At 41.4% G+C, this 27,611-nt stretch overlaps 3 protein-coding genes across 3 annotated transcripts in view; 1 reads left to right on the forward strand and 2 right to left on the reverse strand.

Annotated features, from left to right (window-relative positions):
• The window catches only part of cenpe (centromere protein E), a 35,420-nt gene extending 20,123 nt beyond the window's left edge, over positions 1 to 15,297 (reverse strand). The window contains exons 1-33 of the mRNA XM_079215704.1: positions 15,198 to 15,297; positions 14,314 to 14,426; positions 14,095 to 14,184; positions 13,868 to 13,986; positions 13,649 to 13,768; positions 12,872 to 12,953; positions 12,710 to 12,777; positions 12,556 to 12,630; positions 12,421 to 12,472; positions 12,195 to 12,282; positions 11,323 to 11,452; positions 10,957 to 11,076; positions 10,643 to 10,795; positions 10,395 to 10,542; positions 10,174 to 10,273; positions 9,198 to 9,537; positions 8,961 to 9,017; positions 8,496 to 8,663; positions 8,309 to 8,383; positions 8,072 to 8,140; positions 7,048 to 7,179; positions 6,490 to 6,667; positions 6,176 to 6,330; positions 2,922 to 3,089; positions 2,602 to 2,718; positions 2,358 to 2,498; positions 2,070 to 2,219; positions 1,625 to 1,843; positions 1,272 to 1,355; positions 893 to 1,000; positions 578 to 796; positions 398 to 490; positions 228 to 311 (exon numbers count right to left, since the gene is read on the reverse strand). Coding sequence (XP_079071830.1) covers positions 228 to 311; positions 398 to 490; positions 578 to 796; positions 893 to 1,000; positions 1,272 to 1,355; positions 1,625 to 1,843; positions 2,070 to 2,219; positions 2,358 to 2,498; positions 2,602 to 2,718; positions 2,922 to 3,089; positions 6,176 to 6,330; positions 6,490 to 6,667; positions 7,048 to 7,179; positions 8,072 to 8,140; positions 8,309 to 8,383; positions 8,496 to 8,663; positions 8,961 to 9,017; positions 9,198 to 9,537; positions 10,174 to 10,273; positions 10,395 to 10,542; positions 10,643 to 10,795; positions 10,957 to 11,076; positions 11,323 to 11,452; positions 12,195 to 12,282; positions 12,421 to 12,472; positions 12,556 to 12,630; positions 12,710 to 12,777; positions 12,872 to 12,953; positions 13,649 to 13,768; positions 13,868 to 13,986; positions 14,095 to 14,184; positions 14,314 to 14,426; positions 15,198 to 15,247 — 4,065 coding nt within the window. The 5' untranslated portion in view covers positions 15,248 to 15,297. The remainder of the gene's footprint in view (positions 1 to 227; positions 312 to 397; positions 491 to 577; positions 797 to 892; positions 1,001 to 1,271; positions 1,356 to 1,624; positions 1,844 to 2,069; positions 2,220 to 2,357; positions 2,499 to 2,601; positions 2,719 to 2,921; positions 3,090 to 6,175; positions 6,331 to 6,489; positions 6,668 to 7,047; positions 7,180 to 8,071; positions 8,141 to 8,308; positions 8,384 to 8,495; positions 8,664 to 8,960; positions 9,018 to 9,197; positions 9,538 to 10,173; positions 10,274 to 10,394; positions 10,543 to 10,642; positions 10,796 to 10,956; positions 11,077 to 11,322; positions 11,453 to 12,194; positions 12,283 to 12,420; positions 12,473 to 12,555; positions 12,631 to 12,709; positions 12,778 to 12,871; positions 12,954 to 13,648; positions 13,769 to 13,867; positions 13,987 to 14,094; positions 14,185 to 14,313; positions 14,427 to 15,197) is intronic.
• Positions 15,298 to 15,803: 506 nt separating this feature from the next.
• Positions 15,804 to 25,505, forward strand: ddx51 (DEAD (Asp-Glu-Ala-Asp) box polypeptide 51). Its single transcript, XM_079215705.1, has 17 exons — positions 15,804 to 15,908; positions 16,623 to 16,951; positions 17,174 to 17,256; positions 17,302 to 17,391; positions 17,493 to 17,643; positions 18,134 to 18,279; positions 18,350 to 18,421; positions 18,509 to 18,615; positions 21,042 to 21,150; positions 21,265 to 21,410; positions 22,326 to 22,500; positions 22,616 to 22,731; positions 23,906 to 24,022; positions 24,664 to 24,765; positions 24,850 to 24,913; positions 25,011 to 25,145; positions 25,368 to 25,505. The coding sequence occupies exons 1-17, from the start codon at positions 15,886 to 15,888 to the stop codon at positions 25,383 to 25,385; spliced, it is 1,983 nt and encodes a 660-aa protein (XP_079071831.1). The 5' UTR covers positions 15,804 to 15,885; the 3' UTR covers positions 25,386 to 25,505.
• smim8 (small integral membrane protein 8) lies at positions 25,490 to 26,464 on the reverse strand. Its single transcript, XM_079216207.1, has 2 exons — positions 26,303 to 26,464; positions 25,490 to 25,968 (listed from the first exon to the last, which is right to left on the reverse strand). Exons 1-2 carry the CDS (start codon positions 26,429 to 26,431, stop codon positions 25,810 to 25,812), a joined length of 288 nt encoding a protein of 95 aa, XP_079072333.1. The 5' UTR covers positions 26,432 to 26,464; the 3' UTR covers positions 25,490 to 25,809.
• Positions 26,465 to 27,611: the final 1,147 nt, after the last annotated feature.

Raw genomic sequence — 27,611 nt, forward strand, 5'->3', positions numbered from 1 at the left:
TTGAAAAAAGGGCAAAATGGCTCTTTGGATAGGAAAGGTTCCTGACCCCCGGCTTAAGTAAAACATGACACATGGAAAAGACCCGTTGTTCCAGCTGAGCATGCCTCTCTTGGTTTAAATAATACATAAAAGTATGTGAACAGAAGCTCTTTAACGTAACTGGCAGTGATCACAGTAAAATCCCAAAATGTTTGATCTCAGTTTGAGAGCGAACAGCTTCCCCTCACCGTCTCCATGTTACGCTGCAGATCAACTTCTAGCTGGCTCTTCTGCTCAGTGACGGCCTGTAAAGTAGCCTGAAGCTCATTTATCTGGGGAAGAAAAGGCTGGTGTTAATCCAAATCTTTGCCATGAAGAGAACAAAACCACCACCACCACCACCACCACCACCACTTACCTCTTGCTGAAGATGGGCTACATTCTCATCATGTGGTTGCAATCCTGAGGTCAGTTTTTCTGGCTGGTTAAATCCACTTTGGGCAAGTGCAACCTGTGACAGTAAAACATGATTTTTCTACTTTCTCGGCAGATTATACGCAAAAATAGTAACACGAAAGAAGAATCAATATGAACGCACCGTCTCCATCTTGTCCTCCAGCTCCGCTCTGAGCTGCCTCTTCTCCTGCCTCAGTCCCTCCAGAGCCTCCTGCAGCTGATCTCTCTCCTCGCTGAGAGACGTCACTCTGCTCTGCAGCCTCTGCGTCTCCTCTGTGGAGGTCTGACAACTGGTCTCCTTCTCAAACAGGGCGTCCCTCTCTGCTCGTGCACTCTCAAGCTGCTCGGTTAGAGTCTTGGTCTGGTGACATGAGAAGATGTTCCAACTTGCAATCACAACACTGATAGTGAACGAGAAGTTTTAGGTGAAATATTCTCTGTAAATATTTCAGCTCACCCGTTGATCCAAGTCAGATTCCTTCTGCTCACAGAGAGTCATGTGGTCGGAGTAAAGTTGCTTCTGCTCTTGGAGCTCTGCTTGAAGAAGACACTGAGTCTCTGCAACCTAAAAATAAGAGAAAATGTTGTAAATCAAAACATCAAAGGGGATACAGTACTTCTGAAAAGGAAGACTGAATTATACAGCTTAAGTGAAACATGGCACAAGGAACAGACCTGTTGTTCCAGCTGAGCATGCTTCTCTTTGTTATATAATAAAAACAATAATGATACATACAAGTATGTCAGCAGAAGCTCTTTAACGTAACTGGAAGTGTGATCACAGTAAAATCCCAAAATGTTTGATCTCAGTTTGAGAACGAACAGCTTCCCCTCACCGTCTCCATGTTACGCTGCAGATCAACTTCTAGCTGGCTCTTCTGCTCAGTGACGGCCTGTAAAGTAGCCTGAAGCTCATTTATCTGGGGAGGAAGAGGCTGGTGTTAATCCAAATATTTGCCATAAAGACAACAAAAGCCACAACAACACTTACCTCTTGCTGAAGATGGGCTACATTCTCATCATGTAGTTGCAGTCCTGAACTCAGTTTTTCTGGCTGGTTAAATCCACTTTGGGCAAGTGGAACCTGTGACAGTAAAAACATGATTTTTCTTCTTTTCTTTCAAGGCAGATAAAACAATTATATAATAATAAAATAAACAAAAATTTAATAAAAAAAACATTAACACACCGTCTCCATCTTGTCCTCCAGCTCTGCTCTGAGCTGCCTCTTCTCCTGCCTCAGTCCCTCCAGAGCCTCCTGCAGCTGATCTCTCTCCTCGCTGAGAGACGTCACTCTGCTCTGCAGCCTCTGCGTCTCCTCTGTGGAGGTCTGACAGCTGGTCTCCTTCTCAAACAGGGCGTCCCGCTCTGCTCGTGCACTCTCAAGCTGCTCGGTCAGCCTCTGAATCTGTCCGGACAGAAAGTAGACATGATTGTTATTCAAAATGAGTGGGTGGGGGAGCTTCAACCAGGAAAATCTAAACTATTAGCAAGTACTGAATAATGCATACTGTATGTATTGGTACTAGTATAGAATTATTTTAAAACTAAAGTAAGCACAGAAGTATTGTGATAACGTCATACAAGATTTAATTTCTTAAAAAGCAACCAGATTAATTAAAAAAAACTCTTACAATTGTTTGCAGCTCCTCCATCTGTGCGCTCATCTCAGTGGGTGAATCCTCCCGTTTAGATGTTTGTGATGTCTCCAGCCGTTTGATCCGCTCCTTCTGTTCTTTATTCTTTTCCAGGGCCGTCCTCAGCTCCTGCTGATTCTCAATCATCTGTTTGGGGAAAAAATTAAATAATGCCATTTTGTCCCAAGAGGACATATTTTTCCTCTTTTCTCAGCTACGAGATGTAGAGACAAAAACAAAAATACACAGCTGATGATTTAAAAAAAATCATCAATCTGGACTCACCATCTCCACATTCTCCTGCATGTCCGTCTGCAACTGGTCTCGCTCAGCAGTGACTGTGGAGAGCAGAGTCTCAGTCTCCTCAGACAGGAGAGCGTCCTTCTCTTCTCGCACACACTGAAGCTCTTGTGACAGACTCTGCATCTGTTGGATTGGATTTCCAGCTTTCAGTCAGTAAATTGACCATGAAGTTTAGACAAGAAAAAAAAAAAAAAAAAAAAGACTGTTTAACTACAGTTTCACTCACATGTTCCCCAAATTCAGACTCCTTCTGCTCAGCTAGTTTCACCAGATCTGAGTTCTTTCGACTCTGCTCTTGCAGCTCGTCTTGAAGAGATTGTAGAAGAAGTTGTGTCTCTGCAACCTAAAAATGAGAAAGATATTGCAAATAAAAAAAAACTATAAAGTAATTTTCAAGAGGGACACTAAGAAGCGGCTGTGAACTACAAAAAGGATGGCAACAACTCTCGAGGAACCCAACCGAATGAATATAATTTCAGAAATATTTGTAATAATGTGAGTGTTTGCTATTTGTAAATCTGACTGTTTCTCAATGAGTTGACTCACCATCTCCACGTTCTCCTGAAGGTCCCTCGTGAGCTGGTCTCTCTCGGCAGTGAGCGATGCGACTGTGGAGAGCAGGGTCTTCGTCTCCTCTGCAGAGCTCCTATGCTCAGACAGGAGAGCGTGTTCCTCAGCTCTCACACGGTGAAGCTCTCCAGTCAGCTCATTCAGCTAGATACATCCAAATAAATTACATTACATTTGTGTTATCACTATTTAAAAAAAATTAATCTACAAGTTTCTATCCTTGAACAAACAATAACAAGAGAAAAGCAAAAAGGTATTCAACTCGACAAGGAATGAAATGTCCGAGTGTTCAAGTAATCCAACAAAAAATGTTTTGGCACCCTATCCTGACCAGAGTCCATTATCATCCAATTAAATACAGGCATGAAAACGGGTCAGGGGTGAAAAAGGTGAGAAGGATATTACCCCTCTAGGGGAGTCCGGGGGCATGCTCCCCGTAAGAAAAATGTAAATATTCCATATTTTAAAGCATCAATCTGATGCATTTTGAGATGCTTTTTTCGCCAACCTGGGGCGAGCTGGAGAAACTTAACTTCAGCCATGAGTCAAAAATTATTATGGCCTCCTTACTAAGTATTATGCAAGCCATTTCATGCCAGCCTGTCACTGGGTCTAACATTTACAGTCAGACCTGCAAACTCATGAGGGGTGAAAAAGGTGACACAAGCGGGGCAGGGGGGCAGTGACAGGCGAGTCGGTGCCGAACAGCGTCACTCGTCGAGAAGCTGACAAACTATGATCATTATGGGTTTTAATTCTTCTTTTGTCAATACCCAAGTGTACATATACTGTATATACACAAACACGGTACCGTTCAAAAGTTTGGGGTTGCCCAGACAAATGTTCAGTTTCTTCGCAATTTCTCGCATGGAATAGTCTTCATTTCTAAGAACAAGAACAGACTGGCGAGTTTCACATGAAAGTTCTCTTTTTCCTGGCCATTTTGAGAGTATAGTGGAACCCACACATGTGATGCTATGCATAGGAAAGCCAGTTGTAAAGCTTCTCTCACCAGCATAACCGTTTTAAGCTGTGCAAACATAATTCCACAAGGGTTTTCTAATCATCCATTAGTCTTCTATGTGAGGAGCAAACACAATGTACCATTAGAACACTGAGTGATAGTTGCTGGAAATGGGCCTCTATACACCTATGTAGATATTTCATTAACAACCTTTCCACCTAGAATAGTAATTTACCACATTAACAATGTATAGAGTATTACTGATTAATGTAATCTAAAAAAAACAGTGCTTTTCTTTGAAAAATAAGGACATTTCTAAGTCACCCCAAACTTTTGAACGGTAGTTCAATACTTAAATATGCAATACTGCTATACTATACTGAATATTGTTTTGCTACTACTACATTTCACTTCATAATATTACACTTATATGCCATAATATGTATAATGTACCAGCCTTTTTATTTTATCATATTATGTCATACTGTTATACCACTTTACTTTGAGGAGACGTTACTGTTAGTCTAGAACACTGAATAATGTTTCCACCAGTAAACCTGAACATGCACACCTCTCTCGAGTGTGACAGGGATTATAACCGCATAACTATATAGATTATAATAAACTGGAGGATACACTTTTTTCTACACGTAGTCTTAAACCCTTAAATGTCTAATGTCTTAAACCCTTAAATATAAACAGTAGCGCGGCCACCCTACGGAGGAAACTAATTTCGTTTTTTTTATTAAAATAAAAGTTGGATAAAATCTCCATTGTCCTCTCCTTATATGTAGTCAGGTGTCGGTAGGTAGAACTGCAGCGCCGCTGACTCGCCGCTCTCCTGGCTGACGTCACACACTGCCACGGACTCTCCGCTGCCAGTAATCTCACTTGCTGTCTCTCCAACAACGCTAGCTAACGTGTTAGCAAGCTACGAAAGCGCATTGCATTCACTGGATAAAAATAAAAATAAAAAATAGACCCCTTTTCTCGTAATTACGAGATCTTTTCTTGTAATTACGACATCCTGATCTCGTAATTACGAAAAAAAAAAGAAAAAGGAAACTTAGGATTGTTCAGGCGGAAAGCCCAGCCTGACGTGCTGGATGTCGCTCTGTTTCTGCAGGAGCAGTTGAACCAACACGGGATGCTTCATGCTACTACTCAAGATACAAATTCATGCATTTGATATGCATCCAATCTGGTTTGGTAGTGACTGTAACGGACCTCTGAGAGTTTAAAGTATTGTAATAGTTTGTTCCTCTTTTTTTGTCCTTTATTTTAGTCCGTTTTGTTACTGCAGTCGGTGCATTTCCGGTTGCGCTCTTATTTTGAAGGTACAAAAAACGGAAGTTGTTAGTAAGAAACGGGCAGAAAGGAAAAGTTGCCATTACAACGGAAAACAGTAATAAAAAGGTTACGGATGTATTAGTTTAGCACCTGGCAAATATGGGCACAAGGTTTGCACCTGTTCAAGTTCATTTTTTGAGAAAATATTGTTTTAGATTACGTTTTTTGTCTGTGTCAGAGCTTAAGCTAACCAACTGCTATTTCCGTTTTTCTTCATAGTTCTTACGGTGACTTCAATAAACCTTTACGAACCATCACTTAAAGACTCCAGACTATAATTCTGCGGGGATGCTAGTGACTCAAAGAACTTTGCGGCACCTGTTAAAAATCCTAGATCCCCAAGGAGTAGCTAAGGCAACGGAACCGTCTAAGAAGACGCCTGTACACATACATGCATACAAAAAAAAAAAAAAAAAACACTTTAAAATTTTTTGTTATCTTCTATTTTGAGTAATAAAGATACTATTCAGTTATGGGTGAGCTTAATAATACAAATATGACAACGGTTTTATTACAGTGAAAAAAAGGATAATTTTCCATCCAGCTCAAGAATGTCGGGATATTTCGCCTCTATTCAAGCTCATCTGCGTCTTTGTCAGTGGAATCAACTCCATTTGTGACGTCAAACTTTTCACCGCAACTTAATTTATAAAATTCACCATTGTCTCTCGAGAACAGATGTCTGCGTGAACGCTATTTTTTTTTTTTTAAGCGCACATGCAGCATCTTCTGATTCCGGTTCCAACAGCAATATCATTATTTTTTACAGATTTTAGGGCGCAGGTTTTTCGGTTTGCTGTCCTTATTCTTTATATGTTTAAAAAAGGGTTTTCCACAAAAACAGTGGCGTTTTATTTGTTATACCTCATATGACCCATCCCAACCAATGTTCTCCGAGGATGTTTGGAGGGCTCACCTGCTTCGTCAGATCGTCCACCTTATCGGGAAGAGTCTGGAGTGAGGCGAGCTCCTCCAGCTGAGCTCTGAGCGCTGCTTCTGCTTCATGAGACACAGTCAGCTCTCGGTTCAGCTGGGCCACGGTTCTCTCAAGCTCTAAGCTGTCTATCAGATCTGGAGACGGAGAATCACACAACTCTCATGCGATTTCACTGATTGGCTGTTTCTTTATAAAGTCTGCAAATCAGGTTTGTTAGAAAAGACATACATATACACACATACATATACACACACACACACACACATATATACACATACAAAAAAATAACATACTTTTTGGGACTTTTCCGTCGAGCAGAGTGGAGAGCTTGGCATTCTCTTCGAAGACCACGTTCAGCTCCTTCTGGAGGTCGCTCTGCATCGCTCTGTAGCGAGACTTCTCCGCCTCCAGCTGACAGCGCAGGCTGTTCACCTCGGCCTCCATCTTCTCATAGTTGGCGCTCAGATTCACCTGCAGAGGGGATCGTGACAAGCAATGTGAATTTTTCTTTTTAAGATTCAGCAATATGGATGATCTTTAACAGTGATTTCTTTTCTTAACCATTTTTAAGATTATTTTGAAAGATATCTCATATTCTTTTGTCATATTAACAGACAGAAAACAAACATCCCAAAATGGATTAAAAATAAATAAAAAGGCTGTGGTTCATGGTCAGCATCTTTACGTCTAAAAGCGCCACATTTCTTCTTCTATACAACAATCGTTAAGAAAACATTAGCTCATGCAGACAGTAAAGCCAGCAAAAAGCCAAACATTAAGTTAAACCACATTCAACCTCTTAACAGTAGATTTTCTAACTACCAAAGTGTTTGTGTGTTGAGCCCACTCACGTTCATCTCCTCCACCGCAATGTTTTTACTGCGCAGGTGAGCCCATTCCTTCTTCGTGTCTCTGCTGAGCCCCTCGGCGTCGTCCAGAGAGCGCCGGAGCATCACCACCTCCTGCACCAAGTCCTTACCGCTCTGCAGGGAGGAAACGTGACACCATTAGTTAGCTCAGGGACTACCTTGAGTTGAGTTACCGGTTTAATTATTTGATCAGCTGTTATACTTCAAACCGTTTTACTACTTAACTTCACTCAATCAAAGCAAAACTTCGCACATGTACTCCTTACATATAGAGCTATGTTATATATTAAACTTGGCATTCATTAATATAGTTATGATATGAACTTATTATCCATGTTCACACAGGTTTTCTGTATATTACAGCTTTTTAAATTATTCAAATAGACCTTGGGGTTTAGGAGATATTCAGTATTTAGTTAAATGCAAACCATTCACATTTTTCGCCATTAAATTGGCTGGACCTAAAGAGGTTTTAAGCTTCTACTGACACTCCTGCACAACATTTACATTTACAGTTTACACCCTCAATTTTCAGCACAAGCGAGCATACTTAGATTTCCCTGCATTTATTTAAAGTATGATATATTTGTTGTATCAAGGAGCATAGTGTGTAGAAGTGTACGGTGTAGTAATGTGACTTTAATTCTTCTATTATGAATAGTCATACCATGCCAATAAAACTATTTTAAATATAAGAGACAAGAACTTAAATAGTTTGTAAAGCTATACAGTTGCAATTCAGTCATTTTCCTGCCAACAAAAAGATTTAAAGATTTTAGTGAAGTAATTTGAAGCTCAGAAATACTGCACACTGCAAACATTTTAACCAGCGACGGCTCACTAAAGCCTCTCTGGAACTGATCATCTGGGCCCGTAGTTTAGTAGCACACACAACCTGCCTGAGGCCAACTGTGTGCATAGCTCTGTTCAAAAAAGCCATGTTATGCCTTTGTCCCCTAATACCTTTTTTTTTTTAATTGTTTAATCTCACAATTAAATCACATACCATACTCTGAAGTTCCTTTGCAAATTCAGTTTTCTTTTGCAGCTCCTCAGACAGAGTTTCAAGTTTGTTCTTGAAAAAAAAAAAAAAAAAAAAAATCATGTGAAGAGTATTTAACAAAACTGCTACAATCTCAGTCTGGCTTTTAATTGTATGAATAATAAACATTTTACATTTCTAAAGCAACCACTTCCTCCTCAATATCTTATCATGAACTGAATTTTCGGGTTAAATTCTTACTTGAAGCTCCAGGCATTGGAGTTCAGAGGATTCGACGGCCCTCTTCAGTTCAGAGATTTCTTTTTGCATCTCATTCTGTAAGACCGCACAAACAAGAGCAGTGTCGATAAAAGCCTCACCCAGCACACCCGACTCTACGGTTCTTTAATCGAAGCGCTTTAAGTGGAGTCTGAAGGGAATGAAATACCTCGTGCCCTTTCCAGACCTCCTCCTCCAGAGCTCTGAACTCCTCCATCTCTTTCTTCTCCTCCATCTCCTTTGAAAGTGCAGCGTTCTCCTTCTCCAGAAGCTCCATCTCCTCTGTGATCATCCCGAGCTCCTGCTTCAGAAAGTCCCGCTCGGTGGCCACCGCGTCCTGTAGACACACAAATTGAACACGTTTAATCGTTTCCACTTGAAATGCATTCCTCTAAATGTTCTTTGTCTTCAGCACTAGTAGCTTGAATAAATGCTTATCCCGTTGTTGGAAAAGTAACCGCTCAATTCAACGGTGTAAATTTAATACCCCCTGATGTTTTTAGTAGCATGTTGTACTAGAATCTCTGGAAAAAAAACATTATATATGTACAGGAGATGACAAGTTAACAGGATTTCCTTCGCTTTCAGAAGCAAAGAAAGCTGAGTTAAAGTGATAGCCGAGGCGTTCCATTACCTTCTCTGTAGCCAGAGTCTCACACAGCTGGAGGGTCTCTCCATACTGTTCCCTCATCTGGAAACCAAGGTATGTAGATTAGTACGGAAACCAGCTCGCACAACCAAGCCGAATGACCAGCACGCAGAAGGTGATAGATACTCTCATGTGCACTTGAGGATTTCTCCTCTTACTTGGAGGCAAAAGAGCGGGTGCATTTTATAAAAATAAATTAAAAAAAAAAAAAACACAGCATACTTCTTTAGTTTCACTTGGAATGTGGCTTTGTTCTTCCAGCCGCATCTCCAGGTCTGCCACTCTGATGTCCATCATCTCCACCTTTTCATTGGCCTCCTTGGCCTCCTTCTGCAGCTGCAGCTCCACCTCGGCCGCCCTCTGCATTTTCTCCAGGGTCTCCTGTTTCTGGTGGGCCTCGGTCTGCAGCTGCAGCTCCAGCTCGGCCACTCTGCCATCTGAAGTCTCTGCCCTTGTCATGGCCTCCTCCTTGTGCTGATTTTCTATATCCAGCTGGAGCTCTAGGTTGGACACTTTCCCTGAAAGCTTGTCGATATAGTCTGGAGACACAAAGTTTTTGGGGCTGGAAAAAAAAAAAAAGAGATAAAAACAAACAGATGAGCAAAGTAGGACCAACTGTGAACTACCTATAGAATCGAAGGCACCATTTAGGGGTTCATGAGGATGAAGGATCTTAAATTTGAGGAGATTAAGGGGCATCTTCTCACCCCATCCACACTCCACTTGTGTCATTTGAAACGAGACTTAGTCTTGTGGATTAATTAGGGCAATCGTATTACAGGAAGGTTTACAAACAATGCACTCAGAAGGTATTCATGTTGCAGCCTAACGCTGAAAAGTTCACATTTATTTTCACTAGAATCTATTCTCAACACCCCAAAATAACAAAGCGAAAACAGGATTTAAAAAGCCAGTTTGGAACGCAGCCTTCTCGAGAACCACTCGTCCAATAAGACTTCACTCGACGCGGCTCCTCCTTGGTTCCTGAGCAATACACCCACCAAGTTTGAAGGCCATCACATCATGAATGGTTGTCGAGAAAACTATTAAATGTGTCGCGTAGGTCCCAGAGGATAACAAAGCGCCAATTCATGATACAGTTGTCACACATCACACAATCCTGGATGATTCAAATAGTTAAATTAGACGTCTTTCAAGTGGAAAAACTCCTCTACCGTTCAGTATAAAAGACACTTACCTGTCTTCAAAGCTTCGAACAGTCACGGAGCTATTACTCATGTCCATTTCATCTGAAGGCTCATCGGGAATCTCCCATGGGGAGTCAAAGTCCTCATCATCTGTTGAAACACACCGTGTACGCATTTAAATAATGATCAGCATGCAGTCCGCACAAGACAGGGCATCATCAAGTGGACCGTCACTTACAGAGTGCATATGTTCTATGTGGTTCCTCCTCACCTTCATTCAGCTCCATCAGACAGGAGCGGTCTGCCTTTCTCTTCCGACTGAAAGAATCTGCAAAGCTGAGGTCAGATGGACCGCCACACAAAGATGGACGGACAAGTCGGGCCATCTTTCCTCCCCACGTTACCCTGCGCTTTGGCAACTTTAAAAAAAACAAAAAAAAACAGGAATAGTCATTACAACTCTGAAACTTCAGAGGATGCTATGCTTCAACTACAGCGTTATTTTGGCTTTTATCTTACCTTTCGAACAGGAACCAGGTTGGAGCTGGTGACCAGCAGTTTGGTCAGGTTTCTGATCCGGTCCTGCTGTTCTCTCTGGAGCTGATCCTTCTCTTGGAGCAGCTCGGAGAGAACCTTCTTCTCCGTCGCTGTGGTCTGAGTGACTGAAGAAACCTGACACACACACACACACACACACACACACACACACACACACACACACACACACACACACACACACACACACACACACACACACACACTTTCAGTGATCGACACATGGCTGAAGAAAAACATTTCAACAAATAATTCTAAAAATAAATTAAGACACTTGCCTCGGTAAGCCGTCGCTTGAGGTCTACAATTTCATTGCGATACCTTTTGAGAAGAGCCCCGTCATCAGACACCTCTGTCACGTGAGGGTCGTTCTTCATTTTCTTTGCCGTGCTGGCAAACTAATACAACACAACAGTTTGTGAAACATCATCCGCTTTGTTTTCTCAGTCTCATGTTTGCGCTAACACTTTATTTTTTTAAAGTCTGGTATAGTTGCACTTTATGGACAGATGAAATACAACTGCAAACATATACAGGGGAAAAGAGCTAACCCTTTAAAATATGCCTTATTAATTAGCTTTACAATAGGATTGCATAATAAAATGTATATGAGGGTATATATTAAATGTGCATATTTCCCCAACCTGCAGAGTGCTGAGCGTCTCATCTAGAGTGACAGGAGTGATGGTGCAGATGATGACTGTTTTTGCGTTTCCACCCAAGGAGTTCTGCAGGATGCGGGTCAGCTTACTGTCTCTGTAGTTGGTGAAACCCCTGAAGAGAGAGAGAGAGAGAGAATGGTTTTAGAAAATATCAGCGCCGTCCTCAAATTGATGTTCAACCAGACGCCTACCTCTGGTTCTGAAAAGTCAAGCCAACGCGGAAGTGTCTTAAAACCTGCATTCTCTCTACTGACCACCTAGGGGAGACTCCACGGGGTGTATAGAAGTAACATAAATGCACATGCACCTCCCTGCCTACAAGAACTCATTACTGCCCAAACCTCTACCCGCACCCTCAGATCTACAAACCGCTCGCCCCTCCGGGTCCCCAACACCAAGCTCAGAACCATGGGCGACTGGGCCTTTTGCTCGGCAGCGACGCACCTCTGGAACAGTCTCCCTGACGCCCTAAGGGCAACTCAGACACTGAACTCTTTTAAGACTGGCCTAAAAAACATTTTATTCAGGAAGGCATTGTTTACCTTGTGTTGATCCATAGACAGCTATTAATTAATATTTGTATTTTTCATTAGGGGTTGCTTTAACTAATATATATATATATATATATATATATATATATATATATATATATATATATATATATATATATATATATATATATATATATATATATATATATATATATATATATATATATATATATATATATATATATATATATATATGTGTGTGTGTTACAGAGTACAACTCACACTTACTGGAGGATAAATTAGAGAAATTATCAGTTTTGCGAGGACAAGCAGATAACAGATAAGTCTTTGCCGTTTACTCACTTCTGGCTTTCATCAGTCAGTTTCTTCATTACTTGTCCGAGCGTGAACAGGCTGCGGTTGATATTGCAACCTTCTTTGAAACGTGTGCCTAGGATATCAAAACAGATTGATTATTATTATTATTACTCAGTACAGACTGTAGTGTGTGATCAGTAAACTAACATGGTATCAGGCCTGGGCTTCATTCAGCAACCTAAAACGATCTATAAAGTTAACGCCATCTCACCTTCAGCTCCTGTTTGACTTGTCCTCTCAGATCCAGCCAGATCAACTAAATTCTAGAAGACGAAGCAACATTGCTGGTGAACAAGTGATAACACAAACAATAAAAAAATAAATTACAAAAAAAGAGCTAGCTTACCAAATGAGACACAATAATGGCTCCATCTGCATTTTCGCCTGCTGCCGGCTCGGTACTGTCTCTGCTTTCCAGGATCTAAGAGGAAACCAAATTATGAAGAAGGCCAGACTTCCCATAATCCTACTTACTCACTAAGCGTTGCGCCGTTGCTTACCATTCGGAAAATGGTGTGCGAGCGGCTGCTCCGCTCGTTCATTTTGGTCTTGCCATAGTGACGGTTCTCTACGGGGCAGATGGTGCAGAGGACACATTGGTTGTTACACACAATCGGCAGGGTAAACCCTGTAGTGATCGGTCTCGCGTTCAACGATCTTACTTTCTCCTTTCCGAATCCAGGCCAGCACTTGTTCAGGAGACGTAACCAGCTCCTCAGTCAGGTCGGACACAAAGATGTTTTTCTGCATGTTTTTCAAGACACAATCACAATGATCGTGCAAATTCTGAGACTTTAAAGTATATTACTAAAGAGCTTAGGCCCAGTATTATCAATTAAATCACCTCTTAAAAATAGGGGCTTTGCTCGGATTTTGTTGATTTCGACTCTAAGCTCCAAAACCCTACCCATAGCAACTCTGTTATAATTCCTCATTGAGCAGTTTAAAATTAAGGATTTCCATTGAACATGTTGAGTCTCCTGGCTGACATAACATGGATGACTGATGACAGTCGGCTTCTATTTCATGATTTTACTATTGTGCTTTCTGAAAGACACCAAACCCTTTTATCGTCTTCAGAGCTTCAGCTGTTGAATTTCATTAAATGTGTTTCTTTGCCGTCTTTGTAATCACGGCTTTAGAAAGGCACCGTTTAGCAGTTGTGCCAAATGCTTCAACATAAAAGATTAGACAGGATCAACATCATCTTTAAAACCTCAGGGTTTTGGTTCAGAAGAATCTCCCAGTTAAACAATATTTTAAGCTCAATACTACAAAACTGTTTCTGCCGTCTAAGCCAACAGATCGTGATTACAGATCTTAATTCAATGATTGAAGATGAGTGCAAATGTTAAAAACTAGACCTGAAAAGATTCCATAAAGAATTCAGATTTTATAAAATGCCACCAAAACCCAAATATTGTAAATAGCCCACTTACATTGATTGTCTCTCTGACTTCCAGAGGTTTTCTCTTCCAGCTGTCAACGAGCAAATCGCTCACAGTTTCATTATAAATTTCCATATAGGAAACCCTCAGAAGGAACTCCTTCTTTTGATACTTTTGGGCAAAAGAGAAGTCCTTGGTTAGAAGAAGAAAAAGAAAAAACTGTGCTTCCACAAAAAACAACTGTGGCATCAAACCCGATTCAATTCTTACATTTTTAATGGTTTGGAAAACGTCTTCCACGGCCAGAGGGATCACTCCATGAGTACAGTCGCGCCCCATCATGGTGAAAGTCTTTCCCGAGGCAGTCTGTCCGTAAGCAAATATAGTTCCTGTGGATCAAACGCTGATTAGATAGATACACATGAAATAAACACCAGCTACAGAGAGTTAATGGAGGAACACATTGTATTAAACTATATACCGTTTCCATGACATACCATTGTACCCCTCGACAGTGGAAACCACCAGAGGCTTTGCAATGTCTTGGTACAGCTGATTGGTTGTTTCTTCTGCGATGAAAACTCGGTCTGTGAACAATAGAGCAGGACAATGAATGTGCAGCAGATATCAGCGTGACTGTGTGCCAAACATCTCAAAAAGGAGCCACAAAATCCAGTAAACACATCCCTTAATCCTGCACGTGCTGCAAAACATACCAAAAACAAAGCTCTTAGTGGAATTCCCATCATCGATCTGATGAATTGATTTCTTATCAGCCTTCCAAAACAGCTGGACAGGCTCTGCGTTCTCCGACGCCGCACTTTCTTCCCTGTAATAAAAGACACAGAATGTAGATATAGGGCGGCTGTAGCTCATGGGGATAAGTGGGCGTCCTGCAACCCCAAGGTAGCCGGCTCACACGTCGAAGCGTCCCTGAACAAGACACTGACTGAACCCTAAATTGCTCCGCGGGCGCTTCACTAGGGTGGGTCAAAATGCAGAGAAAAAATGTCCCCACTGTGGGACTAATAAGGGATTATTATTGTGAAAATAAAGTAGCAATTGAGACACATTTTATTAGACAAAACCCTGATTGGTAATTATATGGCCCATAACCAGAATAAATCAGCACACTAGGAACATATAACAAAATACCAACCATCTATTCCACAACCCTGAAATGATGTTTTCCTCTTGTAAGAACAAAGCATATTTATGTCTGTCAGACCGTCCATCACTTCGGCCCAGACCGAAATGTCTCCATCGATTTCTGTCAAATGTGGTGCAGACCTTCTCGTTTCCCTTCAGGATTAATTGTAATCACTTTGTTGGTCTCCTGGTTTCTCCTCTAGTGTGATCGTACAGTCAAAACGTCGCTTCATTCGTATTCTTCGTCAAACAGAAGTAGCATATACTAACTGTAAAATACAAGTACATCCCTAGAAAGCGTTCACCGTCCACTATCACGAGACCCTCCCAGTCCCAACCAACCAACAAGTTAACAAGCAACCAACCAAGTTAACGTTAACTGGTTTACAGTAACTGACGATGGCTCCTAACTGAAGCTATTAGCTAGGTTAGCTGTTGGCATACAACTTACCTCTCAATAAGCGGACGGACACGAACACACACTTTAACTGCTGACTCCATGGCTCTTTTTGAGAGTCACCCACCAATCAGAAAATCCACTGATAAAGTCAGTCGCTAAATTAATCCTAACAATCAAAAAGGAACGCGAACTGGCGCGAGCGCACTCAGGAGCGTTATTTCTTCTTCTTCTTCTTCTTTTTACTTATTTGCCTTTTCAAATGGTCCCGCTTTGTTTTGATTGGTGGACGTCACCGGGGGGCGGGGCATGCCCATCTATGGGTGTGTGGGGAAAAAAACTTTACGTTTTACCTGAGTTTGTGATTCTTTTTTTTTGTATTATTAATTTTTAACTAAATACAAGGCCATATGTGAGTGAGTGGATCTAAAATAAATAAAAACAATTTTTAAATTAAAATAAATTTTCAGAAAAATGGTAGAGACCGCCTAGTGACGCGTAGCTGTCGACTGTATATTTGGGCGTCATCAAACCGCGTCTGGTTGTAGAGTGTGGAAAACACACGAGAAAGTGGTGATTACTAAAGTTCAGTACAAGTTAAACGTTTACACTACTTTAAAGAATCAAAGCTGTTAACGAATCTCGTCGACGTTAATTTATATTCAGTATTAATCATTTCCAAATGCGGGAAAGCTAACAAGTGTACACAAACCTTCTTGGAGTGTTTCAGCTGGCTTTTGAAATGTCTCTGTTTCTTGTAAACAGGTAACGTTATTCTTATTTTCTGTACTAGCTTCCATCGTTTTTTCTAGTTGTGTCACATAACTACTAGCTTCTGAGATAATACGTCGAGATAAATCTCACATCAGAAAGCAAAATTCATATGCAATGAAGTTCTCTTTTAATAAGTAAAAAATATACACATGATGTGCACATATGATAGAATACTGAGAACTTGATCTGTTTGGACTTATTAGCTTGTATCTGCTACGGTATAAAGAATAACATGTAAATTACTTACTTTGTTAAAATACCCCAAATTAAGTCTATTAATTATTGCAATGACTTATGCAAACTTACAGACTTAACACAAACGATCAGTGATATTTCATTTGATATATATTAAAACATTTTCATTGGTTTATAATGACTACAGTTCAAGGGATTTACTAACAATGAAATTTAAAGCTGTTTGTTCTCTTCCTCACTTCTTTTCCACAATCCTGTGGTAGATTATCTGCTCTTAGAATTTAGGATTTGTTTTCTTTATGTTGGATTCGCATCAGATCATCAAAAAGTTCTATGCTACATCTCTATTATACGGGCATAATTTATAAAACTAAAGATAATATTAAAAACATGAGAATTTTGTGAATAACACATTTTTGACCAAAATGCAGATAGAATCATGTAATTATACGTCCTGCCGTGTTGTTGCAAGAATCTGTAACACGTTATATTCTGTCATGTCGCGCTCAGGTATCTCGGAGAGGAGGAAGATGAAAGCGTCTCAAAGGAGTCTCGGTCTCAGGCGCTGCTGGCCAAACTGCAGCAGAAGGCCAAAGACAAGCTGAAACAGAGTAGGACAGAACCGACGGAACGGCGAGATGTGAAAAAGAAAAGAAAAGCCAACAAGAACAGCAGTCAAGAGCCTCAACGGCACAAGAAGAAGAAATCAGAAGATGTTCCTTTGATGGATTCGGACGCTGATGATCCCGATGAGCCTGTTGAAGAGGCAAAGGAGAACGAGACGGGTGCAAGTGAGAAACAGAAGGAGGAGAAGAAGAAGAAGAAGAAGGTTCAGTTAGGTGTGTGTATACACTCACATGTTGACACCACACTGGGTAATTTCTTCACATCACATCATTCACGTGATCGATGGTGTGATAAAATGACATTCCTTCACTGTTATATTGAGCCTTTTTAAAGAGAAAGTTACAATTGTGGTGTTGCTTCTGTGACGCGCATACAACCTGCACAACAAAAATATGCCTCAGATGATTTAGTTTGTCTTTCTCTGGATTTTTTAGACAGTTCAGTTAAAGGTCTGCTGGACACTCCCGTGACGGGAAGAGACGGACAGGAGGTCCCAGAAGGAGAAGAAGAAGAGGAGGAGGAGGAGGAGGAGGAGGAGGAGGAGGAGGAGACAGAGACAGAAAATGCGACTCAAAAACCAACCATGGGGAAGACTTCTGCCCCGTCTGGTTTCACGGTTCTGGGAGGATTCGAGAACAAAGCGGTCCAGAAGGTACAGCTGTTCGTTTGGTGGCGCTTGGGGGGGGTCTCAGATTAGCGTTAGTGTGTTCAACCTTCTGGAGCTTTAGTGGGTGTGTGTTCTTGTCTTCACAGGTACACAGAGTCCTGCCTCAGTGGCTCGCTCAGCCGGATGTGATTCACAGAGACATTAAAAGCAACCTGGTCCCCATCTCTGACATCCCGGGACTTTCTGCTCTGCTTGTGAAAAAACTGCAACACAATGCAATTCAGCACCTTTTTCCAGGTGATGACACTTTGCTGTATTTCCATTATGTTTAGCAGCAGGATTCTGAAGTTCTCAGAACAGGCCCGTACCTTTTCCACTTATTATTGATGTTAGTTCAAATATGTGTGATGTGTTCCATCAGTGTTATTTTCTGTATTTGTTTGATAATAAATCAGAAAGTTCACTGTGAAAGGAAGTTGTGATTTGAGAAATCTGGTGTATTGTGTATACCCAGACATCCAGGTCTTACACCTGCATTATCTCTAATGTCCACGAGGGGGCGACTCCTCTGGTTGTATAGAAGTATATGCTTCATGTGGTAAAGCTGCAGTCTCTCTCCTGACCACCACGGGGCGACTCCTGGTTGTATAGAAGTCTATATAAATTATGTATTCCCTCGGTAAACATTGTAAACATGAGTTTATGTCTCAATCTCTAGTTTACATCAATACAGCGTGATGTTCATGGCAGAAATAAAGTCCTGAAGAATACTGTCACCTTTTCACAGTGCAAGCGGAGGTAATCCCGGCCATTTTGGAGAGCGCACAGCAGGGGCTGCTGATTGGACGAGGCGGCTACAAGCCCAGAGATATTTGTGTGTCTGCCCCAACCGGCAGTGGCAAGACTCTCGCATTTGTCATACCGGTCATACAGGTGAGCTTCACTCGTGTGTGAGTGTGAGAGAAGACTCTCCAGATTACACAAAGACGTTCTCTCCCATCAGGTGCTGACGGAGCGGGTGGTGTGTAAAGTCCGAGCGTTGGCCGTGTTGCCGACCAAAGAGCTCGCCCAGCAGGTCAGAACCTTTCAAAACAAAAGCCTGGATCAAGCAAAAATCCAATAATGTTCTGCTCCGTAGATTGAACACGTTCTTCCTGTACAGGTTTGCAAAGTGTTCACATCGTACGCGGAGGGAACCTCTCTGAAAGTGGTGATGCTGGCCGGTCAGAAGTCCTTTGCTGCGGAGCAGGCGTCACTCTCTGAACTCAAGTGAGTTGCTTTGGGTTGAAAGTTTGCATTAATTTAAAAACTGACCTAATTTTTCTTTAATTGGATAAAGTTACCGTAATTTCCGGACTATAGGCCGCACCTGTATATAGGCCGCACCTGCTCATTTTTAAAAGAAAAAAGAAATTGTACATAAATAAGCCGCGCTTGTCTATAAGCCGCAGGTGTCCCCGTTGAAACGTGAGATATTAACACAGCAAGATGTTACAGGAACGATTTTTTTAAACTTTTAATTAAATAAATGCCGGTAACATCCACAACTAGTACATACATACGGCAAATGCTTTTTTTCAGAAGAGTACTAAAGTTGTCTTCTTCAGTATCAGAATTGAACAGCCTAAAGGTTTGTAATTACTTTGTCACACATTTTCTCGGCGAAAATATAGGAACCTACCAGAAAAAGTAATTGATCACTATCGGCATCGTCCTCCTGTGCACTAAAACCATTGAAGTCCTCTTCTTCAGTGTCGGAATTAAACAGCCTCAGAATTGCTTCGTTGCACTCAGTCTCTCTTTCGTTTGCGCTCTCAGTGTCACTTTCCTCCCGAGGCAAATCCGCTTGCGCTGTCCTCCTCATCACGCAGCAGTCCAGCCTTTCGGAACCCGTTGGTGATGGTGGATTCTTTGACACTGCTCCACGCTGTTAGGATCCACTGGCAGACTTGAGAAAAAGTTGCTCTTCGCATGCGGCCAGTTTTTGTAAAGGATTTCTCGCCGCTCGTCGGAGGAAGTGACGTTGTGTTGTTGATGTTATGCTAGAGTGGGGCTACTAGCTGAGCTTGTTAGCTGTTACGCCGGAGCTACTGTTAGCGAAGAGCCTGGTGCCAACTCTGTGAACACTCTGCAATAAACCTGCAAGTTAACGCAACCAACGTCTGCGAGTCGTTTCTGCGGACGTTACACTACGCCGTAGTCTTCAACAAATCAGATCTTTAGTTTGACAAACTGGGCGGATTCTTTGACGTGAGGGCCTGAGAGGTGGCGTAGATGTATGATTGGTTAGCGGGCCAGCGTGACCATTAACATGCGCTGTGATTGGTCAAAGGGGCACACAGCTACTAGAAACTTCTAGCTGCTACCTAGAACCTAGAAGCTACCATCCTGGTGGATTTACTAATGACTTGCTGGTGGATTTTACTAATGACGCCTTTCGCACAGAGGATTAAGCCTAGTTTATGGTTCTCCGTCAGGTCGACGGCGTACCTACGCCGTAGCTACGCCGTCGACGCAGACCCCTACGCCGTAGCCTCTGTGTGCGTGCGTGCGTGTGCGTGTGTGTGTGTGTGCAGCACTGCAGTGTTTTAATGTTGTTGGCTTGTTTCGTTATTACTAAATGTGACTGGTTGTTTGGTGGGTATTTGGACAACATGGGTGCACAAAATCGTGAGGCGAGCGCTGCGTCATGGAACAGTGGCCGCGTCTTTTCTTCTTGTCAAAGGGATTAACATAGCCCGATGATTCCAGCCACGGTGGTGCTGGCTGGAGGTTCTGTTGGAGGTTCTGCTGGAGATGCAGATGGGGGTGCTGCATCTGAGAAGGCAGATGGCGCTGGCGAGGCGGAGGGTGCGCTGTTCACGGGGGCGCGCGCGCGTTTTGTGACTTTACAGTTGCTAATATGGGGAAATACAAAATGGTAAACCATATGTGTCTTGGTGCTTATAAGGTTAAAACAGCTCCGCAGGTCGGTCCACAGCGTGTGACCTCCATGCCTGTAATAGTGCAAAGAAATGTGAGCGTCTGCTGTCCACACATGACAGTCTGTATGAACGCGCCATGTAGTGGGCAGCGCTGTGTTCAATATATGCACGGGTCAGACAGGAACTCCCGGGACACTTTTTCTTCCCCAGTCTGCATCTGATGTGTACACATGTCATTGAAGGCCTTGTTCTAAAACCTAAAACACTAAAACACTGCACTATGGTAGTTGGCCTATGAAAATCCATCAATTAGCCGCATCGTTGTAAAAGCCGCAGTCTCAAAGGATGTGAAAAAAAGTAGCGGTTTATATGCCGGAAATTACGGTACATACCCAAACTAAAAAAGGAGTATATCTGCAACTACAATGTCTATTTGAATAATATTGGTATCAAAATAAAGTAACACTTGTGAGATATTGTTCAGATGTGTTAATACCACTGTATATGTTACTGGTTAAGAGTAAAGAAGATGGCACACAGCACAAATCAAAAGCGAAATACCAGGAGCTAGGAAATACTGTATTTCCACGATGGCAGATGGTTTTTCTCTTTTCTACCACCAAAGTCAATGAAAACATTCTACATTTGTCACATATACGCTACATTTGCATTAAGAGAGTGATTAAATAAGTATATATCTGATGAGGACGTTGTATTTGTAAAATACTCAAAATATAGCTTCTTTTATTTCTGATTTTTTTTTTCTTCCAGAGGGGGCATGACACGCAGTTTAGCCGACATCGTCGTAGCCACTCCGGGTCGACTGGTCGATCACATCAACAAGAATTCGGGCTTCAGTCTGGAGCACCTGCGGTTTCTTGTGAGTTCTTGAAACAGAAATAAAAATCAGAATGAACTGACATTGTCCACCATCTACCATTGGTGTACTTTCTTTACGTTTAAGTGGAAGCTTTTGTTCTCTCGTCCATCCCAGATTATTGACGAGGCTGACCGGATGATTGACAGCATGCACCAGTCTTGGCTCAGTCAGGTGGTGAAGGCGGTGTACAGATCGGGAAGCAGTGCAGACGCCATGTCCATCTTCAGGAGGACTGAGCCAGCATACGTCACAGCGGCCAGGTGAGGCTGTGTTTTCCCCCTGAAAGACGAGGTAGAGAGGAGGAGACGAAGTAGAGAGAATGAGACGAGGTAGAGAGGAGATGAGCCTCTTTTCAGTGTATAAAGAGGAAACTCTGATTTATATTTGTATTTCTTTAAGGAGACTTTTTTTGTTTTAATTCAAATACTACCATGTATGTGTTCCAAAGTTCAACATTTTATTAAAGGAAAAGTTTGATATTTTATTATATATATATATATATATATATATATATTTATTTATTTAATAATATGAAGATGGATATGGCGTCTGCACTGCTTCCCGATCTGTACACCGCCTTCACCACCTGACTGAGCCAAGACTGGTGCATGCTGTCAATCATCCGGTCAGCCTCGTCAATAATCTGGGATGGACGAGAGAACAAAAGCTTCCACTTAAACGTAAAGAAAGTACACTAATGGTAGATGGTGGACAATGTCAGTTAATTCTGATTTTTATTTCTGTTTCAAGAACTCACAAGAAACCGCAGGTGCTCCAGACTGAAGCCTGAATTCTTGTTGATGTGATCGATCGTGTTTCCGAGAGTGAAAAGAGACGCTTGATATGAAATTATATGAAATGTATGTCTGTGTGTTCCATACACAGCTGGAGTCGGGTCGTAGTTAGCCTAGCTTAGCATAAAGACTGGTAGCAGGGATGAAACAGCTAGCCTGGCTCGGTCCAAAAATAGTTCCAGTACGTAACTCCCCGTAAACGCACAAATTATAATCTCTACATTTCTGTTGAACAAACGAAATACAACACGAGTTAAATGAGCTTTTGGTCGGTGCATTTTTTTAAACTTTGGACAGATGCAGCCGTATTGATTTGAAAAGCTAAAAGCTCCTCCCAGTGATTTTAAAGATGAATAAAAACCCATCTGTCTCCCCTCTCAGTCTGTCCCCGCCTCAGATGCCACTGCAGAAGCTGCTGTTTTCGGCCACACTGACGCAGAACCCGGAGAAGCTCCAGCAGCTGGGCCTCCACCAGCCCCGACTCTTCAGCTCCATCCACAGCCATTCCGGCACCACCCAGACACAGGGTGGCTTTGACTTCCCCCAAGGTCTGACGGTGAGTGATGACCTCTGACCATCGGAGAGGAGGCGCTGTACTGTCTCGACAGTGATGATGCAACTTGAGCTCACTTTGTTCTTGACTGCACTTTTTTTTTTTTTTATGTTTTTAGGAGTATTACGTGCCCTGTACGTTAAGCAAGAAGCCACTCCTCATCCTCCACTTCATCCTGCGCATGAAGCTCAGCCCTGTCCTCTGTTTCACCAACTCCAGAGAGACGGCACACAGGTCGAAGACGGTTTCCTTATATATCTCTATATATATATTAGGGCTGCAACTAACGATTATTTTAAAAATCGATTAATCGGTTGATTATTTTTTCGATTAATCGATGAATCGGATAAAAAAATAAAAAAAATAAAAAAAGCGTTCATTTCCAACCCTTTATTCAAAACAGAAGTGACAGTGCAAAACATCTTCAGAAAGTGCACAAACAGGTTGCTCCTTGAACATCCCTGAGCTGTTAATTAAAACAACAAAATGGACTAACACTAAAAACATACACATCTATGCTTTACATCTGCCAAATGTGAGCCCTTTTTACTGTAATTGATCCCTCCAGAGGCTGCATTTACATACCCTGCTTTATCAATATGTATGAAATACTGGGACAGAGGGAAGCTGTACTGCTCCATATAGAGCGTCCTCTTCCTTAAACTCTTTCATTCTGGGTCTCTTATGACCACGACGTCACGTTGTTGGCTAAGCCCAACTACGTGATTTGCTTCATTCTACTTTGAGTAAAAAAAACAAAAACCTGCAGCCAGATCCGCCGGTTTAACGTTAACGAGTGACAGCGTGAACTGAACCAGACCGGGGGTGACGGCATGTTTCATCACGTTGCGTTTTTTTTACAAGCAAGACTGAACTGTAACGGAACATAACGTAACTTTAACGACAATACACAACCCAAACACGTTAGCTAACGCGATAGCAAGCTGACTAGCTTCCATTAAAAACAAGTTTGAGGAACATGAAGACGCTGAATGGCCAAGACTCGACTCGTCAAAGATGTTCTATTTTTGAGATGATCACGACCTCAGCTTTTCTCGTGTCTCACTCCAATCTCAGAAACGCTGGCCGGCCAGTTGCTCTGCTCCGCTCTTTTTTTTTCTTCTCCGCGACTTATTGCCCGGCGTAATAATCGCGCGACACAACGAATCGATAATGAAATTCGTTGCCAACGCTTTTGATAATCGATTTTTATCGATTTTATCGATTTGTTGTTGCAGCCCTAATAGATATATATATATATATATATATATATATATATATATATATATATATATATATAGATATATATATATATATATATATATATAGATATATTGTAGCGGTCAAGTGTCGCAGACTCTCAGCGTGGCTTTACTGGTTACGCTTTTTTTGTGTTCCTCTTCCTTAGACTGTATCTGCTGGTGCAGCTTTTTGGTGGAGTTCAGGCCGCTGAGTTCTCCTCCCGACTCTCCCCCGCGGAGAGGAAGAAGACTCTGAAGGAATTTGAACAAGGGAAGATCCAACTGTGAGTCCTGTACGCACACAGTCGTGTTGAAGAATAAGTGACCGGCACACAGTCAACATTTAGGATGTCTTTCTTTTTTCTTCTTCAGTAAAACAAACTTCAAAGTCTATGTATACTGTACACGCTTTAGAAAGATTTTTTTAAAGAATCCGAGGGACCATGTCCTCTCCTTTCCAAAGGGACAGTCGGAATAAATTGCTGTTTGGATGTAAAAAAAATTACAGCAAACTCACAACATGAAATGTCGTCTTACATTACACATGTTTACTAACTGTAGTTGTGTGGAAGTGGCTGGAATGTGATGCATATGCATGTCATGTAGGACTTACTCTGCTAGAATTTAATTTAAAAGGTCCAGATGTACTTTTGTCATATTTGTAAGAGTTCTAAGATTCAAGAAGATCTAACAAATATACAATTAAACGTAAAGAATATAGCTATTAGACAGCAATCTATGGATACAGGTGAGATTGTTACTATGTGCATGTACCGGGAGCAAAGTGGTCACCGTGATCGCAGGCCCAATAAAGCGAGTAGAGTGTATTATTCTCTTAATGTGTATTTATCTCCTTATATATTCATTTACTTTGCCGGGTTTCTGCAGCGGAAGCTTTTAATGAGCAATGAGTTAAATCCTGCAGGTTGATCAGCACGGACGCAGCTGCCAGAGGCATCGACGTCACCCGGGTCAAATGTGTTGTGAATTACGACGCGCCGCAGTACATCAGGACGTACATCCACAGGTGAGCTGTCCACCCAACGTCATATATAAATCAATAAAGTATATTGTAGCTCCATTATATATATACTTTGTCCTTTTACTTCAGGATTGGAAGAACAGCAAGAGCAGGGAAAACCGGCCTCGCCTTCACCTTTCTGCTTGGAGTACAGGTGAAGCCCTGCTACAAATAAACATGATTCAATATGGATGAGAGAGTATAACCAGCATAAACTTAAAGTTGTTTTTTGTGTGTGTCTTCCCACTCAGGAGAAGAACTTCCTTAAAATGGTGGTTGAAGCGGGAACCCCCGGGATTCAAAAGCAGATAGTTAAACCGGAGAACCTGAAGGGTATGGAAGCCCGATATGAGCAAACTCTGCAGGAGCTGGCCAACGCCATCAAGGTACCGTCTTAAACATGTACATCAAATGTAGAAAAGGACTGAATGTCCACAGTGTAAAAGGTTTCTGTGCATGTCTGGTCCTAGTCCAAGTCCACAGGGAGCGTCAGAATCAACACAAGATGAAAGTTCCTGGTAGTAACTTTAAGCAGCAGTTACTATCTTCTACCTCATGAACACTAACTGTGGTTTTAGTCAAACAACAACCTTATTTTGTCTCTACAGGATGAGAAATACCAATAATGGAGCAACACCGAGTGATTCCTCCTATGAGCGGAAAACTGTGCTTCACGAAGACCATTTCATTTTATTTTCAGCCGTACTTGGGAGTTTATTATGATGTTCAATAAAACATAAAATGTCTGCGTGTGGTGAAGTTGGTGATTTAAAAGATAGTTTTTATTGTCCATTCTATTTGATGTTTTGGATTAATCAATATTATGAATATTTATGAATCATTAATGAATTTAAATGCCCATCACAAGTTCCAACACATCAAGGCAACATCTTCAAATGTATTTCGACTTATGTCTGCTTTTAGTTTGCATCCTATTGGGTTGAAATTCCGTTATTTTTAAGGAGTTTTTGTTTTAATTGACTCTGTCCTTACAACACATACATAGAAGATATTATAATAAAACACATCATCATAGAACGCGTCATGCCATCAGTCCCATTTGGAAGTCTTCCTCCTCATGTAGCTCTCTCCTTCGCTGTCTATGGCCTCGTACAGCTGCTGCTCGTTATCTTTCGTTGCGTGCATGTAGCCCAGGTAGCCCACGCACAAGGTGATGGTCACTAGTCCAAACGCCATCACGGGCATATTCTGCAAAACAACACAGCTTTATGTTACAAGGATATGTTTTTTTTTAATCCAACAGTGAAAATAATAAATAACGATTCACCCAAAAACGGATATATTTCACAGTACGTGGTGTCACTCCGGCTGAATGAGTTTAAAGGTTCAAACCGGAACTATAAGTTGTATCGTTTTACTCTGACAAGTCAAACCGGAACTAGATAACGTTTCCCTACGTTTTTAAGTTATCTCCAGACTGAACACGTTACAAATGACGAAACAATCATTATAGATTATTTAAAAATATTTATTTATCATGTAGCGTAAAAGACAGAAAAGAACCGGCTGTTCCGAGTCTCACCGGTTTCATGAAGAGTTCGGGGTTCAGAGCCCGGAACAGGGTCGTGCTCTGTGCGCCTCTCAGCCCGGGGACCCTGAAGCCTTTCTCCCCGGGACTCTCCTTCCCTCGGCCGGCTTCTTTGCCCGACATGTCCGGTCTAAGCCCTTAAAACGTAGCCATGTTTTCAAAGTCAGAGACGGTGGAGAAGAAGAAGAGTGAAAAAAAAGAAGAAGAGGAGGAGAAGTTGGAGGACTTGAAATGTCACAGCGCCCCCCGGTGGCTGTGAGCAAAACATCCTTCATTCATTATTATTATTATTATTATTATTTTTATTATTATTATTATTATGTTGCTTTCATTGGCGCTTGGAAATATATATATTAAATAAATAATAAATACATACTATAATAATTATTATATATATAGTAATAAAAATCCTCAAATTCTATTCAGTAGTCTTCTTGACCCTAAATACTCTAGAAGAAGTTTCCAACATCTGTCACTGGAACTTTTCTTTCATACATTACTGAAATTGTACTTTCCATTGTACTCTCTTAGTCAATTTTACCGTTAGTCCAACACTTCTCTCACTGAATCGTACTTACGACAGAACAATACAGGGCTCTGAAGTGTCACGCATTCACAGTCACGCTCAATGTGTGACACTTGAGAGCCCTGGAGATGTCACGCTTACCTGTCTTAAAAACTTGAGAGCCCTGACAATAAAACATGGTCCACAGTTTTTTATTCTTCAAAAAGTTTACACTTTCCACTAGCTCAAAGTAAAATACACCAAGGAGTTTAGCTCACAGTAAACTATACCAAGGAGTTTAGCTCAAAGTAAAATACACCAAGGAGTTTAGCTCCAAGTAAACTACACCAAGGAGTTTAGCTCCAAGTAAACTACACCAAGGAGTTTAGCTCACAGTAAATGATGCACAGGGGGAATGTAAGTATAGGTGGTTACAGAATGTGGCTATCAGTAGTTGTTAACGATTGTTACCTGCTTACATTTAGGTTTACTTGAAGAAAATGAAAGTGGGCTATGTTAACACTAAGCTAGCTATTTTTTATTTTATTTTTAAATCTGCCTCTAATGCTTCCTGTATCTAGTCCGATAGTGTTTTTCTCTGTTCATTGCAATATTAGTTTGACTTGATTATAGTGAATGCATTGGGTGCCTTCCATTTCAGTCCATCATACAATATATATCATTCGATAATCAAGATGTACTTGAATTTTTTTAATTTTTTTTTGTTATTCATGTTTTTTCTTCTTCTATTGAATGGTATATTTGACACTGAACTAGTTCATCTGTATCTCAGTGATA

The sequence above is a fragment of the Taurulus bubalis genome (assembly GCF_910589615.1).
Source record: "Taurulus bubalis genome assembly, chromosome: 3".
Lineage (NCBI taxonomy): Eukaryota > Metazoa > Chordata > Actinopteri > Perciformes > Cottidae > Taurulus > Taurulus bubalis.

What these genes read in the sequence shown, in the direction of transcription:
- ddx51 (XM_079215705.1), top strand. Translation starts at nt 15,886, where the DNA reads ATGTCTCTGTTTCTTGTAAACAG. An exon ending in CCAAAGAGCTCGCCCAGCAG is followed by an intron (nt 18,422 to 18,508) that starts GTCAGAACCTTT and finishes CTTCCTGTACAG; the next exon opens with GTTTGCAAAGTGTTCACATC. An exon ending in GCGTCACTCTCTGAACTCAA is followed by an intron (nt 18,616 to 21,041) that starts GTGAGTTGCTTT and finishes TTTTTCTTCCAG; the next exon opens with AGGGGGCATGACACGCAGTT.
- smim8 (XM_079216207.1), bottom strand. Translation starts at nt 26,431, where the DNA reads ATGTCGGGCAAAGAAGCCGGCCGAGGGAAGGAGAGTCCCGGGGAGAAA. An exon ending in CCGAACTCTTCATGAAACCG is followed by an intron (nt 25,969 to 26,302) that starts GTGAGACTCGGA and finishes GTTGTTTTGCAG; the next exon opens with AATATGCCCGTGATGGCGTT.